The following is a 16,897-nucleotide window of genomic DNA, read 5'->3' on the forward strand; positions in this document are numbered from 1 at the left end:
TTTTATAGTACCAAGCAAGGATATTAGATAGAGCCCAAGAAGAGGTGTTTTCTTGGAATGCTTTTTTCCTTCCATCAGGATGTGAAAGGAAGACCTCTCTTGGTCTGCTACTACTAGAGGGAAAGCCTACCAACCACTCTTCCTTGTTCTCTCTCTTTCCACTTCTCTCTGGCTTCCTCCTTTACTCTTTCCAACCTCTTACACAGGGGTCTCAATTTTGGAAGCTGTCTGCATGCCAGTAAGACTTTTACAGGCCAGGCGCTATGGCTCATGCCTGTAATCCTAGCACTTTGGGAGGCTGAGGCAGGAGGATTGCTTGAGCTCAGGAGTTTGAGACCAGCCTGAGCAAGAGCCAGACCCTGTCTCTACTATAAATAGAAAGAAATTAGCCAAACAACTAAAAATAGAAAAAATTAGCTGGGTGCAGTGGCACGTGCCTGTAGTCCCAGCTACTTGGGAGGCTGAGGCAGGAGTATTGCTTGAGCCCAGGAGTTTGAGGTTGCTGTGAGCTAGGCCGGACGCCATGGCACTCTAGCCTAGGCAACACAGTGAGACTCTTGTCTCAAAAAAAAAAAAAAAAAAAAAAAAAAGATTTATACAATTCATTGAGGGAAGAAATTGTATTTCAGCAAAGAATGTATTCTCCTGTGGGTATACAAAAACCCAACAGTGGTTTAACCAAAAATGGTCTAGTTTTTCATATAATAAGAAGTCTGGAGATAAATAGTTGCAAGATTTACTTCAACTGCTCAATAATGTTATTTAGGCTCTCCATCTTCTGGCTCTGCTATTTTTAGGGTGCTTGCCTTTTATCTTTGTGTTCTTTGCTTCATAGTTGCAAGATGGCTGCCACAGCTGCAGAAATCATATCCATGTTCTAGGAGGAACAAAGGGAGAAGGGAGTGCCAATCATGTTTTGTTTTTTTTTTTTAAATAAAGAAGTAAACACTTTACCATAGCCACTCTAACCTCTCTCCTGTTTTCACCTAAACTAGACTGAGAGAGTGAGTATTTATATTTTCTATTCTCCAGAGTGGAGGTGGGCAAGGGAGACTCAGGTTGGTAATGGGTGTTAGGTTATGCCAACCAATGTGTCTGCCACAGATGGTAACAGAGAACATTGCTGGATCAATGTTGTTCCCATCCACTACCCCAGAGGATAGACTTCAAACTATGCATAATATGTAACAATAGTAACAGATGCCTGGCGATAAGCAATTACACACAATTGTGTTCAAATGTACAACTGTGATTAACTTGTTGGGGTGTCTTGAGGGAGGTTAGGGGTTGAAAAATAAAGTCTGAAGGTGTTTTAGAACAGGATCATGAAGCCACCTCATAAGCACCCTATTAGTTTTTTAAAATATGCTAAAAAGTAGCACAGATTAGGGATAAATTTGAAATTAGCAAAGCCAAAAAGAAAACACTCTGAGAACTTCGTAGATGATTCCAAAATAAACAAATGACATTGAAATACATGTGTGTATATGCAATTTTAGAGAATATTAGGAGGAGTCAAATGAACAGAAGCACAAATACAGATATTTAAATTCAGAAACAGTTGTTTAGAAGTAGAATCTTATTTTGTGATTGTCTTTTATGATATATATTCTACAACATTTTTGAGGAACAGTTCAAGTTAAAGTTGTTGTAGAAAAGACTAAAGATCAACATTATAACTGTCTTATAATCAAATGTGTTTGTAAAATGAATTTAAGCCTCATTTTTAGTTAAGATTGAGTCAAATTTATTGTTAAATGTCTCTTGGGGCATGGAAATGTTTTCAGATTTTCTAAAGCTATAAGAGCTGTTGACACTCTTATGTGATTATGTACTTTCATTGAGAAGAAACTGTGCTGCTCATTATTTTGAGAGTACACAGTTTTCACAAGATGTATTAATCCAATTTATTCATAAGGTATCTAATGAACCCTTCCCATGTGCCAGGCAGATCTAGTAACAGGCATGGGGGATGCAATGGTGAATACAAAGAATGGCCTTGTGGCCAGTCGTGGTGGCTCACGCCTGTAATCCTAGCACTCTGGGAGGCCGAGGCGGGCGAATTGCTCCAGGTCAGGAGTTCGAAACCAGCCTGAGCATGAGCGAGACCCCATCTCTACTATAAATAGAAAGAAATTAATTGACCAACTAAAAATATATATGCAAAAAATTAGCCAGGCATGGTGGTGCATGCCTGTAGTCCCAGCTACTCGGGAGGCTGAGGCAGCAGGATTGCTTGAGCCCAGGAGTTTGAGGTTGCAGTGAGCTAGGCTGACACCATGGCACTCACTCTAGCCTGGGCAACAAAGCAAGACGCAGTCTCAAAAAACAAAAAACAAAACAAAACAAAACAAAAAAACCCACAAAGAATGGCCATGTGGTAGTGGGGCACAGCATATACAACCTTTGGGGGAAGTGCAGGAGTAAGGGGAAGGGGGCGGAGGTTGGAAAAGGCTTCCTGGATATAGTGATGTCTAAGGTGAGACCTAAGAGATAAGTAAGAATTAGCCAAAGGAAAGGTGTTGGAGTGAGAATGTGGCTGGAAACAGATGAGCTTTTTCCAATTTGAGGTAGCAGCAAGTGTGAGGGTGAAGAAAACAAGGAAGGTAGGGCAGTTTAGAGCAGCCAAACAGGCAAAGCTCTAAACCTGGAGACTTGGGTTCTGGTCTTAGCTCTGCCACTTGTGAAATACGTGTGAGACATTGGGAAAGCCACTTACCGGTACAAAATCTTTCTTGGTAAGATGTATTTTCTCGTGTACTCAGTTACCACTGGTTCTCTATGTCTGAACAGCAGCCATAGTCAGCCCTCATTTCTGATGGATCATGTGTCCTAGCATTCTGCCAGAATTAAGGTGAAGAATCACTGTCTAGCATATTATGTGTATCCTGGGGTTCTGAAACCTAAAGATCGTTTTGTTTTTACTAGTAGTATTGTGGTTTTTACTTATATAGGGAGTTAAATCAAATAAGAATCTCTCCATCCTTTAATCCTAAATATTTACATATGACTAATGTAATAACTAACAGAAATTGTTAAAATACCAGACACTTCTTAAATTAATTTCTCTTCGTTCAAAATTTATCCCATCTTGTTTTCTCTTGTTTTCAAGTAATTAACTCTTTTCTTTTTGGTTTGAACTAAGCAGTGCAGGATTCCTCTGTAGTCATTCCAAGTGGGCAGTTATTAAAAAAAATACTTTATATTACATGTACTTGAAAGTGTCATTTGGCCTCCTGACATGCTGCACCAGCAGCATTTCATTTTAGTTGGGAATTAGGTGAACAGTAGTTGGGCCAACTCAGTGAATCATAAAACATGCTAATTAGAGCTAGAAAATGTTTTTTTGGCTGTGCCCTCATTCCTATTTAATGTCTTAATAAATTTTGACCTTACTGTTTGGACTGTAAGAGAGGGAAACTGATGCCCCTGTTAATCACTTGATACAAATATGCTCATTGAAAAAGTAAGGTTTTCTAATATTTAAATTCTTCTTTTATTATTTTATCATGCCCAAACATTTAAATGAAGGTTATATATTGTCAATAAAATATGTAGATTTCACAATCAATCATTACCTTCTAATAGTTCTTTTAAGTTTCATTACCTGAATTTTTTCTATTTTTCATAATAAAAATCCAAATTAACACTATTTTTCTTGAGAACTGCCTTTTATTTAATGGCTTGCCCTCAGCTTTACCTAGTGAAAATAAAGGGAAAAGTATTTGAAATAATGGATAGTCTTCCATGGTGACAGTTGGTGTTTTGGCACCTGCCTTTACACCTGGGAGGCAGAGATCAGAGGCAGTTAAATCTCTATTGTTCCTTTAGTGGACCAGATTTCATACATAATCCTCTCTTGTTTTTGTCTTTTGTTTTTTTCCATAAGATAAACTAACAAGACCTGTTCCATTGTATGAGAGACAAAATTGAAAAATTTGGTTACAACTTTATCACCCAAGGAAAACAAAATGTTGCTATGCTTCTTCAAGGAGTGATATAATATGCACTTTCCTAGAATTATAAAAGGTTTATTATTTGTCCAGTATAGTAAAGGAAACAAAAGGGCCTATCTCTTAGGTATTTAGCATCTATTCTCAATACTTTTAGGATCTCAATCTAGGCCCCATGGGAATTTATTGTTTCCTTAATTGGAATATTTTCCTCTTTTAGTGAGAGAATAAGTAAGTGCTTTTTTTTTTTTTTTTTTTTTTTTACTTTGCTCTGTGGTATCACAGCAGAGAAATTCACATGTAACCAAAACACTTTTGAAATGCCTAAATGAGACTTTTCTTAACAGAGGAAACAGTAAACTATACTGGCATTTAGTAAATGGAATCTGGTTATAAAAGTCAAAATAATGATCTTAAAATCATGTAATTTATTCCTTTATGCTTTTATATCCATTATATCATCTGATCTATAGTCTTGTTAGATACAACATGGAAAGGTAAAATTTTCTGAAAGTGTATCTTTTCCCATCTGTTGTCTCAACTACCATTTCTACTCAGATTTTTGTTCATGTTTATCCTTTAGTTTCAGTTAGGTATGACAATCAGGGCACTCCCTCTTGTAGAGTGTTTGTCATCCAAACATTGATCTCATTTTTCTCTAACTTTCATTCTTTAACTGGAGCCTTAAGTGTTGGTATCTCTTAGGATTCAGTTCTTGATCTTCTGTTATCATTATTATTATTAACCCTGCACACTCTTCCTTGGAGATCTTATTTACTTGCAGCGTCTCCTTCAACTGTCATTTTCACGAATGACTTCTAAATGCACATCTCCAACACTGACCTCTCTCCTGAGAACTCATTTATCTAGGTGAATTTCTAAATAGATCCACATTTCTAGGTAGATTCCATGTAGAAAGCCATAACTTAGCATATTTCAAATCAAAGGTATTAAAAGAAAACTAAGATCAAGCTTAGAGACAGACAAGTTTTGTGAGTATAGTTAATGTTTGCATATACTGTAAAGGAAAACTGAATAAAATTTTAATTTTTCATTAACTTCTATTAATCGCTTTTTTCTATACATTAAACCTTGTCCTCAACTTTTAGGTCCTGTAAGTATAGGAACTCAAGATAGTTTATCATCAATCTGATAAAATGTGCTTTATATTTTTCAGTCTTCCAAACATTTCATAATACGCTATCTTGAATTTCAATAGTATACTTCTACAAATGTTAAACAACTCATAGAAAACATGCTTCTCAAAAATTCAAACCAGTTTCCTTAATCGATTTGCTATTATCCTTTAAAATCACTTCTAAATGATGAGTTGGCAGACCCAAAATGAATTCCACACAGATTCCTAAAGGCCTCTAAAAGGAGGTTAAGTCGGTCTTTCAACATGAGGGAATATTTACCAAATCAAAGGTCATTAATTTTTGTATTATAAAATGAAGTCCAATTAAGAAAAGATCCCAAGTAATTTGGAAAATTAGTTGGATTCAGGGATTTTCGTCATTCTAAGGAGCAGTAAACTCCATAACTGGAGGGAATATTCAAGTTATCATTTCCTTTCCTATTCCTTACAAAGTTAATATAGGAGAATTAGTCCATATTTCTGGAAAACACTTATATTTATCTAATGGACACTTTGCTTCATTCCTTCAATCTGAACTCCCTGGCAAGTCTTGGTGTAGAGGTGGGAGAGGGTATCTATTAATCCATTATGAATGGTCGAGTTAGAGAATATAAAATTTGAGATCTATTTTGTCTGTTGTTCATTAATTAGAAAGCAAACAAGGGTGAAATCACATAATGGTGGAAGTTAACCCTATTTAAAACAAAGCGACCGCAGTCACTATTACAGTCACTCACTGGTGGCTCGACCCGGATAGCCTTCCGGCTCCGCGCGCCCCGTGGGGGCGGGGGCCGGAAGGGCGCGGCAGGAGGCGTGTCCCCGAGGAGGCGGAGACAAGATGGCCGCCCAGAGCGCTTGGAGGACCTAAGAGGCGGTGGCCGGGGCCACGCCCCAGGCAGGAGGGCCGCTCTGTGCGCGCCCGCTCTATGATGCTTGCGCGCGTCCCCCGCGCGCCGCGCTGCGGGCGGGGCGGGTCTCCGGGATTCCAAGGGCTCGGTTACGGAAGAAGCGCAGCGCCGGCTGGGGAGGGGGCTGGATGCGCGCGCACCCGGGGGGAGGCCGCTGCTGCCCGGAGCAGGAGGAGGGGGAGAGCGCGGCGGGCGGCAGCGGCGCTGGCGGCGACTCCGCCATAGAGCAGGGGGGCCAGGGCAGCGCGCTCGCCCCGTCCCCGGTGAGCGGCGTGCGCAGGGAAGGCGCTCGGGGCGGCGGCCGTGGCCGGGGGCGGTGGAAGCAGGCGGGCCGGGGCGGCGGCGTCTGTGGCCGTGGCCGGGGCCGTGGCCGTGGCCGGGGACGGGGCCGGGGCCGGGGCCGGGGCCGCGGCCGTCCCCCGAGTGGCGGCGGCGGCCTTGGCGGCGACGGCGGCGGCTGCGGCGGCAGCAGCGGTGGCGGCGGCGCCCCCCGGCGGGAGCCGGTCCCTTTCCCGTCGGGGAGCGCGGGGCTGGGGCCCAGGGGACCCCGGGCCACGGAGAGCGGGAAGAGGATGGACTGCCCGGCCCTCCCCCCCGGATGGAAGAAGGAGGAAGTGATCCGAAAATCTGGGCTCAGTGCCGGCAAGAGCGATGTCTACTACTTCAGGTACATCCCTGGGGGCGGCGGGGTCAGGTTGGGGTCAAGGGTCAAGAGCTAGCCCAGACCGGGGATGCCAAGATGAGAGCAGGGGCTGGAGGGTATGTGGCAGGGACTGACTGGCCTGGTAGTGGAAGGTGGTTGAACCCTCGGGTGACAGTTGACCCCAGTGTAGTGAGAGGCAGTGTCTGAAAGGTGAGGGCCCACAGAAGGGCACCTTATGTCGAAGGCGTAGGGGAAAGTCTTTTGTGAGCAAAGGGTTACTCTGGCAGAAATGATTAGTCCACTGAAGGGTTAAAAGAAGGTGTAATTCATCGAAACTGTAAAACCCCAGTCACTGTTGGCTCCTGTCCCAGCCTGTCCCATATTCATCATCACAAGAGTGTTTAATCGCGCACATGTGGAAGAATTAGCTATCTACAGTAACAAGGTTTCAGTTACTTTGTGGGATCCATGAAACTTTCTTATAAAGTAGCCATTTGGATTGCCTGAAGTTTCTTGGAACTCCCTTGGTGTTGCAGAACATACTCTTCTGAAACAGAAACACTGCGCTAAGTTTCTAGACTCATAGAGCAACATTTGCTCCCCAGGGAACATTTGGCAAAGTCTGGAGACGTTTTTGGTTCTCACACCTGGGGAGGGGGTGCTACTGGCATCTAGTAGGTAGCTGATAATACCTAGGAAAGCTCTCACGACAAAGGATTATCTGGCCCAAAATGTCACCTGTGCTGAGGTTGGGAAATCCTGGTTTAAATGATTAATGGTTTTTCACCTTAATGATTAATGTTTTTTCACTGATCTTGCAGTCCTGTAGTCATGCTCTTCATGTTTTTAGTTTGTATGACCCAGTAAGCTTAGGAAAGTGTCTGTGGCTATTGATATCAGTGAAATTTTTTTAATAGACAAATTTACTAAATTTTATTATAATCCCATTTATAGAAAAGAATATAAGCCTGTTACATTCAGTGGCTTGGAGGACTGTGTTTGTAGACTGACTGAAGCATTTTTTGGGGTATAGGTGTTGAAACCAATTGTGAGCCATTTAGCTATTGAAATAATGTTATGAAGGATTTCCTGTCTTCAGTCATCAAGTAGCTTAATACATTTCCCTGGGGAAAATAAGTCAATACACATACAATATAATATTTATATATTAAGAATACTCGTAAATGGACTTAAAAAGTTAAATATACACACGTATATACGTACATGTAAGAACATGATTGCTGCTGGTGTAGCATGTAAATATGAACATTCCTGATGGTTGCTCAAATATATACATGAATAGTTTCAGTAAATATGTTTTACCTCTTCAAGTAAAAATAAAATAAATGAAAGTGGTGTTGCATTAGAAATTTTTTCACTTGATCTTGAGACCACTCATCCTGAAATCTCAAATGATAAAATAGAAAATGTATTTTAAACATATAAAGGGATTATCTTACATTTTATTTCCCTATATTAAATATTTGATTCAGTGCTAAGAAAGTTACTGTGGTAAATAGGTTATTCCTCTCAAATTCATTGCTTATATTTAGTGCTGTTCACAATTGTTCATTTTCGAGTATTTCATTAACAGCTCATTCTGTTTTTTGGTTTTTTTTTAAGCAGACAATCTGCATAATCTTCTGAACTATGTGCTGATGTCTTGTAGGCAGTTATATTTGTCAAGAGTATTCTGAGTCTGGGATTGAACTCCTTGAGGAATAGACAACTAGTGTATTCTCAGTAGAGCATCTTAAACTTTGAATTTCACTCCCTATGGCAGTTCTCTTGGGATATGGTTTGTTTGGTTTTGGGATGACGTATTTGTTCAAACTAACTTTTGGTTATTGCAAAGCTTTTTGTTTGCTTGTTTTCCTTGTGGTAGCTGGAAAAGTTATTTCAGAAAGTCATATTGCCGGAGTGCTCATTTTATTTTGTGGTCACTTAACAGTTTCATGAAGGCGTTGTAAATTTTTTGATGTTAAATTTTTTTATACAAACTCAAATATCTTTTTTTCTTACTTTTTTTTGATTTCAGCATATTATAGGGGTATAAACGTAAAGGTTGCATACATTGCCCTTGCCTCCCCTCCCCCCTCGAGTCAGAGCTTCAAGCATGTCCATCCCCTAGACGGTGCACATTGCACTCACTATGTATGTAAATACCCATCCCCTCCTCCCCCTAGAACTCAAATATCTTATGGTAGAAAAACTAATATCAATTTGAAACAAACTTTCTAAACAAGTCTTAAGTTACAAACCAGCATAGTTATAATTACTCTCTAAAATGAAAAATTTTTTTTTAGACACTGCAGTATGGTTTGTTCTTCACTTGTTTATATAAAATGGAAAGGATGAATTGAATAGACTTGTGCCACACATGTTCAGGGCTGGAAGGAGTATTGTCTGTTGTTTATTGACTACCTATAAACTGTTAGTTACTATGTAGGATTGTAACACCCAGTCTTGATTTCCCTCTGAGAGGTTATATTCTGAGGCAGTTGGATACATGTAGCATGTACATACAAGTATGTGATATTTATGATACAGTAGTTACTTTGACTTGTGACTTTACCTTTTTGTGATGAATGCTGGTGGTTACCTGCTTATTGTAAAGGAGGACAAATTATTTTTCAATCTACATTGTCATTGCTTTACATATTAGTGTCACCATATAAACCCCACCCTTTAAAAAAAAACAGTAGTTCACAAAACACTTGCTATATCTGCTAATAGATGGGTTAAGAGTTAACTCTTCTGTTGGTAATGTGAACACCTGCACCCAGTTGTTCACACAGATTCTAATAATGCTAACCCCTGAATTAGCCTGCCCCTAGGGAGAGTAATTTAAACAAATCCGTGCCTGTTAACGTAGGGTGTGGCTGACACTTATTAATTGGACTGAAATTAAGCTCATCGAGAAAGCCTCAAATTTTGGTAGACTGTTTTTTGGCTGCTTCTTGAAACTGCCAAGTTCTAATAGGAAGGCGTGCCTCTGGTTGCCAGTTAAGCAATATAATTATGCCTGGTGTCAGGATTACTGATAGTGTAGTGGCAGTTCATATATTATCATCCAAAGTGTATTTTTAAAAAGGGTGTGGTGTGATAAAGTATTGGATCCATTGGTATAGTTTCTGAAAAAGTTCATTGCCACTATTTGAACAATAATTTTCTTTCTGGTTTAATTTTTCATTTCTAGTTTTTGGTTCCTTACATAATACTTGCCAGTTGATATTTTTGAAATATTATTTTCTTTTTCATAGAATCCTTTAGTAGCTTTTTCTTGGCTTTTTATAAAATCAAGTCTAAACTTGTTAGGTTCTAGACTCTTGGTTATAACTTGGGTTAAAGGTCTGGGAGTCATGGTAAACTGTTACAGTTGCTGCCATGAAATATCATCTGGTTGGATATTGGAAACAGTAAACTTTTTTACTCTTTTTATCAAAATTATGAACCACCTGATCACTTCTCTAGGAAAAAGAGTACAATGGGATCAGAACATGAAAATGATCACAGGGAAGGACGCAAGAAGACAGACTAAAAAGAGTTCACCTTTTTGATCTGAAAAGTACTGGGACATAATTGAGGTGTATAAAATTATGAGTGATACTGATAAAAGAAGAAGTTTCTAGGGAAGGCAACAGGGTACAGGGGTTAAAAGGTCTGGAGTTGGTATTCCAACTCTGCTCTTACCAGTGGTGAACCTTCAGCATGTCGCTTAACTTCCCTGTGCTGATTTCCCCATTTGTAAAATGGCTTTGATTGTACCTGTACCTCATAGTGTTACGAAGATTCAGTTCCAGAAATATGTAGGTCTTTGAGCTTTAGACATGTTTAAGGACTAATTAAGGAAAACCATTCATTAAATAACTTCAGTTGGTGGGTTGAACATAAAAAACGTGTAGGTATCATTTCTTACTAAAGACTAGTATGATACCTTGAGGGTATGATTTCTGAATCATTGAGAATGTCAAAGTTCAATTAACCTCCCCCCAACCTTGTTATGCCTTAAAAAAAAAAAAAAAAAGATTCTTCCACATAATCTTCGGAGAAAATTGGCTGAATGGACCAGGGGAGGAAATGTGACAATTGTCAGTTCTTATATATTCATGTTAAAGTCTTCTTAGCTTTCAATAAAAAGTCTTTCACCATCTTCTCTTGTTTCTGGTTATTCCTATGTAGTTAAAACCTGGTGTCACTTGTATTACTGTCATATTCATTTCTTTAGAACCTGTAGCTTTCTTACATAGCTGTCTTCCTTCCTCCTAGGCACAGTGCTGAACACACAGATGTAAAAGAAGCATTTACCAATTGATGTTATACTTAAAAATTTTTAAAACAAGCCTTAAATGACTTCTTAGCTTTTGCTTTATTTATATTACCTGTGGTGGTGTGTTGGGCTGAAATTGGTCAAGATATTTTATTATTAAGGCTAAACATTTTGAAATTTCTAATTTTAATCATTAATATGAGGGTACTGTAGAAGGGTAGAAAGCCCTTTTCTGGGATTTTGAATATTAGAGATAAAATCAAAATGGTAAATAAGAAGCTCATAATGCACAGACATGAGTAAGAAATCAACATTTGAATTTCATTGACTCTATCGTATAGATTATAGTGTAGAGTCTTGTGTGCCTTAGTTTATGTGTATTCCATGTCGCAGCTCTCAGATTTTGGCAGCTATTAGTATTATTTTACTAAATGTTTTATATGGATTATCATACTGAATCTTTAGGCATAGGTACAGTTATCTTCATTTTACAGATGGGGAATTAGCACGGGAAAAGTTAATATGCTAGAGGTTGTACTATTGGTAAGGGGAGAGGTATAATAGAATCCTGCTGCTGCTCTTCTTTCAGAGTTGAAATACAGTTGAAATGTACCCTAAAGACCAATTTAAGAAAACTTCTTTCATTGGAGAAATGAAAGAAATCCAATATTTATTAAGAGCTTATTGTATAATAGACAGTTTGACTTGCTTTTATTTTTTTTTCTTGACATTGCCTAATTGAAGGCTGGATCCAGAAATGAAAGACATAACAAGAATGGTGGAAATTGTGCTCTGATACATCTTCCTCAAGATATCATCGTGTCTTTCAGTGATGTGCTAGAGGAATTTTTGTTAGGGTGCAACATTGCCATCTGTCCTACATCTGATTTTTAGATCTTACATGCAAAGTCTTACCTGCCACAATACCCACAATACCTGTACTAGAGGAAATACGCATAGCTCTAAAGGAAGTGATGCATGCATATGCATTCTAAAAATAATCTCTAACACATTGATAGATGGTTTTTTCAAATTGCTTTTAAAATTTTCATTGCTGAGCTATATAGTCATAAATTTTTCATAATTTGGTTTTAATTAATGGATCAGAAATGGGTGATTTGCAGAGGAGGTGATGCTTTTTTGTTTTTTAAATGTTATAGTGGGACTAATAGAAATTCATAACCTTTTAACTCATGTTTGAGATCCTCTAATGACCTGCAGGATGAATTAGAAATAAATCATCAGCTCATATTTTGTGGATTTAATGTTTGGTTTGGAATATTAAAGCCCTTTGCGACTCTTGTTTATTGCTCCTTTATTACTCTTTGACATTTCCAGTAAGAAACTGACTAGGAAAATTGTTAATTTCATCAGAACTTTTAAAAGCTAAAACTTCCCCAGGAAGGGGAATAACAGGATGGAACAGAATGAAATTTGAGTATCTGTGGATGTCATGATTTTGCTCTGTCTTCTTTCTCATCATAATATAAATTCAAACTCATTTGTTTGGGAACTTGATGTACATAAGCTCTGTGTGAATATAAATAATAATAAAATGGAAAATTGAACTTTAAAATTGAACACAGCATTTGTTATGAATAATTATGAATGATTTACAGTTTTGACAAAGAATATCATTTAAAAGATTTTTTTGGAATGCTATATCTTGGTTGTTTTTTTTTTTTTTTTTTTGCTTTGTTCTTTTTACACTAGAAGGATCCATAGATAAAGCAAGGATGAATGTCCTTAAAATTCTTTTTAATGGGGATCCATCTCTTTTAAAAAGCTTTTCCCAGAAGCCCATAGCAGAATAGGCAACTCCTATAGCATTTTGAGTATAAATCTGTTAACTCTTACCACATTTACTTTAATAGTAATAAATAGTTGGCAAGTCGCCCACCAGATTCTAAACCTCTTCAAGGTCAGGGGCCGAGTCTGATTCATTTTTGAATCTTCAGTATCCAGCACGGTTCCTGGTATATGGAAGGTTCTTAATAAGTCCTTGCTGAATAAAGCAGATAGTTAATACTTTTCTTTATTAAATCCCCCCCAAAAAACTTATTGTTAATGTTAGCTGTAGATAGGCCTAACTGTCCTTATGCCTCTGCTGTCTTGTGTCCCCTGCTATACTTACTCAGCATCCTGTATTATACTAAATCAGGTATACAAATATTGAATAGCTGAAGTAAATGTTCTTGTTTTTCCTTAAACTTGCTTGCGTGTGTTATGTTTATGTGTGTACATTATGTATTGACTTTTAGTCCTGAAAGGATCTATGGAACTTTTGATTTTCTTAATATTAAAAAAATTCTTTTTGTTTAAAACAATCTACCATCAAAAATTGCTTTTGAGGCTGGGCATGGTGGCTCACGCTTGTAATCCTAGCACTCTGGGAGGCCCGAGGCAGGTGGATTGCTCAAGGTCAGGAGTTTGAAACCAGCCTGAGCAAGAGCGAGACCCCGTCTCTACTAAAAATAGAAAGAAAATTAATTGGCCAACTAAAAATATATAGAAAAAATTTACGGCACTCTAACCCAGGCAACAGAGTGAGTCTTTGTCTCAAAAAAAAAAAAAATTGCTTTTGTATTATCTTGGGAGGATAATGTTTCTACCTAATTTTACTAACTTTTGCTATAAATGTGAAGCTGTTGCAGTATCTTGGAAGTAGAGTGGCCTGCAAAAAAAAATAGAAAAGTGGATGTGCAAAATGTTGCAACTTTTTATTACTGTATTCCACAGTCATAAACTTACTCTGTCAAATTACCATAGCAGTTTCTAAGTGCTTTCTCTATACTTGTGTACATATTTGAGGATCAGTAAGTTTGTCCACAGACCACACTTGGGTAGTCCTAGTTTAGGATAAAGAATGGGGACTTTTGATTCACAGGATCAGGGCTTGAATCTTGCTTTAGTGTTTTAACTAGAACAGATAGGTTTCTGTAAGCCTCTCATTCCTCAACTATAAATCGAGGGTAAGAATTCTACCTTGTGGAGTTTTTTTTTGTTGTTTTTTTTTTGAGATTAAGTCCATTTAGTATGTAGTAGATGGTCAGTAGATCAGTGAAATATTCTTTTCTCCTTAATTAGCCAACATAAGTAGAAGCATGTACTTGGTAATTATGTGAAGATTTATAGTATTTTGTTGTATTTTGAAATGAGATTAGAGCAAATCTTAGGTTATAAAGGTCCATTCCTCAGGATTTAAACACAATATTATCTGTTTTTTCTTGATTATAAAAGCAACCCATGCTCAATGTAGAAAATGGGGAAATTATAGAACCATATAGAGATCTAATGGTGATAATTATTATAGTCCCAAAGAGAACCACTGTTACTATTTGGACATAGTACCCTCCCATCTGTTTTTTGGGTATATTTGTGTGTGTGTGTGTGTACACATACCCTTTACATACCTACTTTTTGTTATGGAACATTTCAAACATATTCATAAGTAGATAGAAAAGTATAATGAATCCCTGTGTTCTCATCATCCAGTGTTAATAGTTATCAGCCCCTGGCCAATCTTATTTAATCTATACCCACCCCTTTCCCTCAATTATATTTTGAAATAATTCCCAGACATATTTAATTTCTGACATTTCTATAGCGATATCCAGTCTACAATTTAGTATTTTTCTTTTTTCCTTTCCCAGAAAGCAAATGCCTTAAGGCAGTGGGATGAAATTAGGTAAAATTCTACATTTATTCATTTTTCACATTCTACTTAATCACCCTGGCTTTTAATTTTTTCTTAACAAACCATGATATAGAGATAATGTAATTAGTTACAGTTGTATACTGTTACATACTGTTTGCATATAATTTTTGTTACATACATGCTAGTTTTTAGAATGAAAATGATTGGTATAGAATTTTATTTATACTTGTTAAGTCTTATGTATCATGTAAAATTTTATGGTGATTCCTTAAACATTTATATTGAGGGAAAAGGAGAAGTGCTGCCATATTTTATTAGCAACCAAACTGTAGATAAGTTTTTCTTTGTAAGTACTTTTAAAATAATTTTCTACCTTCTATGCCCATTGCCAAGGAAATTCTTTAATGCTCAAATTTACTTTTCCAGAGTTTTTGATATTTTTTTAAAAAATTGCTTTCCTGGCCGGGCGCGGTGGCTCACGCCTGTAATCCTAGCTCTCTGGGAGGCCGAGGCGGGCGGATTGCTCGAGGTCAGGAGTTCGAAACCAGCCTGAGCAAAAGCGAGACCCCGTCTCTACTATAAATAGAAAGAAATTAATTGGCCAACTAAGATATATATATACAAAAAATTAGCCGGGCATGGTGGCGAATGCCTGTAGTCCCAGCTACTTGGGAGGCTGAGGCAGGAGGATTGCTTGAGCCAGGAGTTTGAGGTTGCTGTGAGCTAGACTGACGCCACGGCACTCACTCTAGCCTGGGCAATAAAGTGAGACTCTGTCTTAAAAAAAAAAAAAAAAATTGCTTTCCTACTTTCAGAGGAAGTATTAAGCTTGCATATTTTAATGTTTACATTTTAAACATCTTATTATAGAAATTTTCAAACCTACATACAAAAGTAGAGAGAATTGTATGAAAAACTACCCAGCTTAAACAATTGTCAACACTTGGTCTACCCCTGACCCCAATCATGATTATTTGTAGCAAATCTGACATCTTAGAATTTCATTTATAAATAAGTAATATGGGCCGGGCGCGGTGGCTCACGCCTGTAATCCTAGCTCTCTGGGAGGCCGAGGCGGGCGGATTGCTCAAGGTCAGGAGTTCAAAACCAGCCTGAGCAAGAGCGAGACCCCGTCTCTACTATAAATAGAAAGAAATTAATTGGCCAACTGATATGTATATAAAAAATTAGCCGGGCATGGTGGCGCATGCCTGTAGTCCCAGCTACTTGGGAGGCTGAGGCAGCAGGATCGCTTGAGCCCAGGAGTTTGAGGTTGCTGTGAGCTAGGCTGATGCCACGGCACTCACTCTAGCCTGGGCAACAAAGCGAGACTCTGTCTCAAAAAAAAAAAAAAAAAAAAAAAGTAATATGCTATTTGTGAAGATAAGATTAAAACTTGTGGAAATTTTATAACTGTATAGAACTCAGTATTTCAAAACTGGAAGAGAGGCCAACAGTCAGTTCATGATTATATGGGTTCAGAGGAAGGAAACATTGTTATTGTTGGGTTCTGCATCTTCTTATGGAAGATGTAGGATATAGGTGGATTGGTATTTCCAGGCTCTTGGAGATTAGGGGTAGAGTCATGTATTACGGGCCAGGTAAAAAACATGGTGTTTGCAAAGGACTATAGAAACCATTCAGCCTATTCAGAATACAGTGAATAAACCAATATAGCTGGAGCAAAGGTTACTAAGTAAGAGGAGTGGAAAGTCAGGTTAAAAAACATTAAGGGGAGACCAGCTGAAAATGGATCCAAAATGCAGGGCTCAGATATTTGGCTCCGTTTTGCTAGTGGAATAAAGTACATTGAAGGCTTTTAAATAGGATCTGTGGTCAAAGTGGTGTTTTAGGAAGAGCAGTGTGGATAGTTTAGAATGCAAAGAGACTAGCAGATATCAGTTAGCCTGTAATGATGAGTTAGATTTGAGGTGATAGAAACTTGATTTGGACAGTGGCAATGGAAAGGAAGGATGGGTTCAAAAGTGATTATTTAGGATTTTAGCAGATATGGGAGATAAAAAAAAGAGTAGATAAAAATCTATCTGAGACAAGCTATAGAAGGGGGCTGAGGATGGCCCATTGTAGGAAAGGCCTACATTTAAGGGTTGATAGGAAAGAAGTTAAAGAATGGTGTGTGGGAGATGACTTCTAGGTACATTTTTCTTGTGCTTGTGTGTGTGCATGTCTGTGTGTGCATGTGTCTGTTTAAGCAATGGTATACGTTCTTTTATTGATTTGGTGGGTTTCTGATTATGTTTTGTACCTAAGTACAAAAAGATAATTCTAATTTCAGATTTTTAGTCTTAGCTTATTGATTTCTGGAA

General features: G+C 38.1%; 1 protein-coding gene and 1 long non-coding RNA gene across 3 annotated transcripts in view; one reads left to right on the plus strand and one right to left on the minus strand.

The window, feature by feature from the left end:
* Nucleotides 1-606: 606 nt before the first annotated feature.
* On the minus strand, nucleotides 607-5,934 carry LOC105860622 (uncharacterized). Its single transcript, XR_001149139.3, has 3 exons — nucleotides 5,829-5,934; nucleotides 2,720-2,840; nucleotides 607-877 (listed from the first exon to the last, which is right to left on the minus strand). It is a non-coding gene; the product is annotated as an uncharacterized LOC105860622 (long non-coding RNA).
* Nucleotides 5,935-5,991: 57 nt separating this feature from the next.
* Nucleotides 5,992-16,897, plus strand: part of MBD2 (methyl-CpG binding domain protein 2) — a 66,688-nt gene continuing 55,782 nt past the window's right edge. For both annotated transcript variants that reach the window (XM_012745505.3, XM_075993860.1), the window contains exon 1: nucleotides 5,992-6,666. In XM_012745505.3, the coding sequence (XP_012600959.3) occupies nucleotides 6,128-6,666 (539 nt within the window). In that variant the 5' untranslated portion in view covers nucleotides 5,992-6,127. The remainder of the gene's footprint in view (nucleotides 6,667-16,897) is intronic.

Source organism: Microcebus murinus, chromosome 17 (genome assembly GCF_040939455.1).
Source record: "Microcebus murinus isolate Inina chromosome 17, M.murinus_Inina_mat1.0, whole genome shotgun sequence".
Lineage (NCBI taxonomy): Eukaryota > Metazoa > Chordata > Mammalia > Primates > Cheirogaleidae > Microcebus > Microcebus murinus.